This window comes from Myotis brandtii, unplaced genomic scaffold (assembly GCF_000412655.1).
Source record: "Myotis brandtii unplaced genomic scaffold, ASM41265v1 scaffold986, whole genome shotgun sequence".
Classification (NCBI taxonomy): domain Eukaryota; kingdom Metazoa; phylum Chordata; class Mammalia; order Chiroptera; family Vespertilionidae; genus Myotis; species Myotis brandtii.
In genome coordinates this window covers 3,042,565-3,044,485 of record NW_005372102.1, presented here as the reverse complement: position 1 = coordinate 3,044,485, position 1,921 = coordinate 3,042,565, and the positions used below count along the sequence as shown (strand labels likewise).

General features: G+C 59.1%; 1 protein-coding gene across 1 annotated transcript in view; it reads right to left on the bottom strand.

Moving 5' to 3' along the window:
- Nucleotides 1-1,921, bottom strand: part of GAK (cyclin G associated kinase) — a 44,213-nt gene that overhangs the window by 12,942 nt on the left and 29,350 nt on the right. The window contains exons 17-18 of the mRNA XM_014533466.1: nt 452-646; nt 51-168 (exon numbers count right to left, since the gene is read on the bottom strand). Coding sequence (XP_014388952.1) covers nt 51-168; nt 452-646 — 313 coding nt within the window. The remainder of the gene's footprint in view (nt 1-50; nt 169-451; nt 647-1,921) is intronic.

Sequence of the window (1,921 nt, the reverse complement as noted above, 5' to 3'; positions counted from 1 at the left end):
TAGGATCCCGCGGGGCTGGCAGGAAGGAGCGGCCCGCGGAGCGCGCTCACCTTGGCCTGCAGCCTGCCTCCCAGGGTGGACCGCGCATGGTAGATGGCAATGAGCACGTCCCCTTGGACGGCCGTGCCCAGGGGGATGACGGCTTTGCCGTCCTCGATCCTGAAATCCCTGTGGGGAGGAAGGCGGGTCCCCGTGAGACAAAGCCAGGCCATGGGGCGGCCCAGCGAGGCCTGGGGCACAGCACGCCGGCCCCAGCAGTCTCAGCTCCCTGGTTTTGCTACGAACTACCCCTGGGGGGGTGCTCCAGGCAATACTTCCATGGAGCTTCTCAGCACGCCGTCATGGGGAGCTTGCCGCTCAGCCTCTGCGCCTTGGGGACCTGAGGCGGGGCTCCAGCTGCCAGGGCCCCCCCATCCTCCCGGTGCGCCCTCGCTGCCCTGGCCTGGCTCACCGCATCCTGTCGTACTCCTGGGACGTGGTGGCCACGCGCTCGTCCCCCACATAGACCTCGCAGAAGGGCCGACAGCCGCTCCTCTGCTTGTTGAACAGCGGCACGGGCGTCATGACGATGGCCCGCACCAGGATCGGCTTGCTATGGGGCGTGATGGGCTCCTCCGCCACCATGTCACACATGTACTCGATGTACCTGAAGGAGAGACAGCACATCACACATGTGCTGTGCACAGCTACACACCATGTCACACATGCTCTGCATGGCCACACACATCACACACATGTTCTGTGCATGGCCACATACCATGTCACGCACATGCTCTGCACTACACACCACCTCACACACATGCCCTGCATAGCTATACACATCACACACATGCCCTGCCTAGCTATACACATCACATGCATGCTGTGCACAGCCGCACACGTCACACACATGCACACACCACATCACAGGTTCTAGTTCCATCTCCCAAGCGTGATGCTTTAATTTTCACTCAGTTCAGAATGTTGTCACATTTCGTGGTTATTTAGAAGTAGACTGGTTAACTCTGGAACACAGGGGTTTTCCCAGCCCTGTTACAACTTCTACTCGAATTCTCTTTAGCCCGTGACGTTTTGTAGTGTCTAGTCCAGTGATGGCGAACCTTTTGAGCTCGGCATGTCAGCATTTTGAAACACCCTAACTTAACTCTGGTGCCATATAGAAATTTTTTGATATTTGCAACCATAGTAAAACAAAGAATTATATTTTTGATATTTATTTTATATATTTAAATGCCATTTAACAAAGAAAAATCAACCAAAAAAATGAGTTCGCGTGTCACCTCTGACACGTGTGTCATAGGTTCGCCATCACTGGTCTAGTCTAACTTGGCTGTGGTTAAAGGGCCCGCGTGTGGCTGCTCTCGCTGAACATCCGTGTGCCTGGGAAGGATGTGTCCCGCCGTGGAACGTCCTGTGGACATCAGGTAGGCCCGCTGGGTGGGGCCGAGTTCAGTGCGTACGCTGTCTGCCCTGAGAGGGTGGGTGCTGGCCCCACCGCCTGGGATCCTGGGATGGTGTCTCTCCTGGCTCCGCCGTGTCTGCTCCGCACGTCTCCACAGCGCCCCCTGCGGCTGGGCTCCTGCCCGGGGACCCCTCCTTCACTTGCTTCTAATCAGCAGAAGGGATGGGTAGTGCCTTCTGTGCAGCCACGCTCTCACCAGCGGACTTGTCTTGGGCTCTCGCCAACCCCCAGCAGGAGGCCGATGCCGGGACCTCAGCCACAGGCAAACCCGAGAGCTGGGAAGCGGGTTGGGGCTCGGAGCGGAGTTCCTGGGAGCACTGCCCGCTCCCAACGACAGGGCGGCCGGCAGGGCGGCCGGGCCCAGAACTGGGCAGGAGTCCAGGTGGCTGCGCCACGGCTGACCCTCAGGCTCCCTCACTGACCGCAGCCTGGCCAGGCTCTGTCCTGGGTGCAGACGGC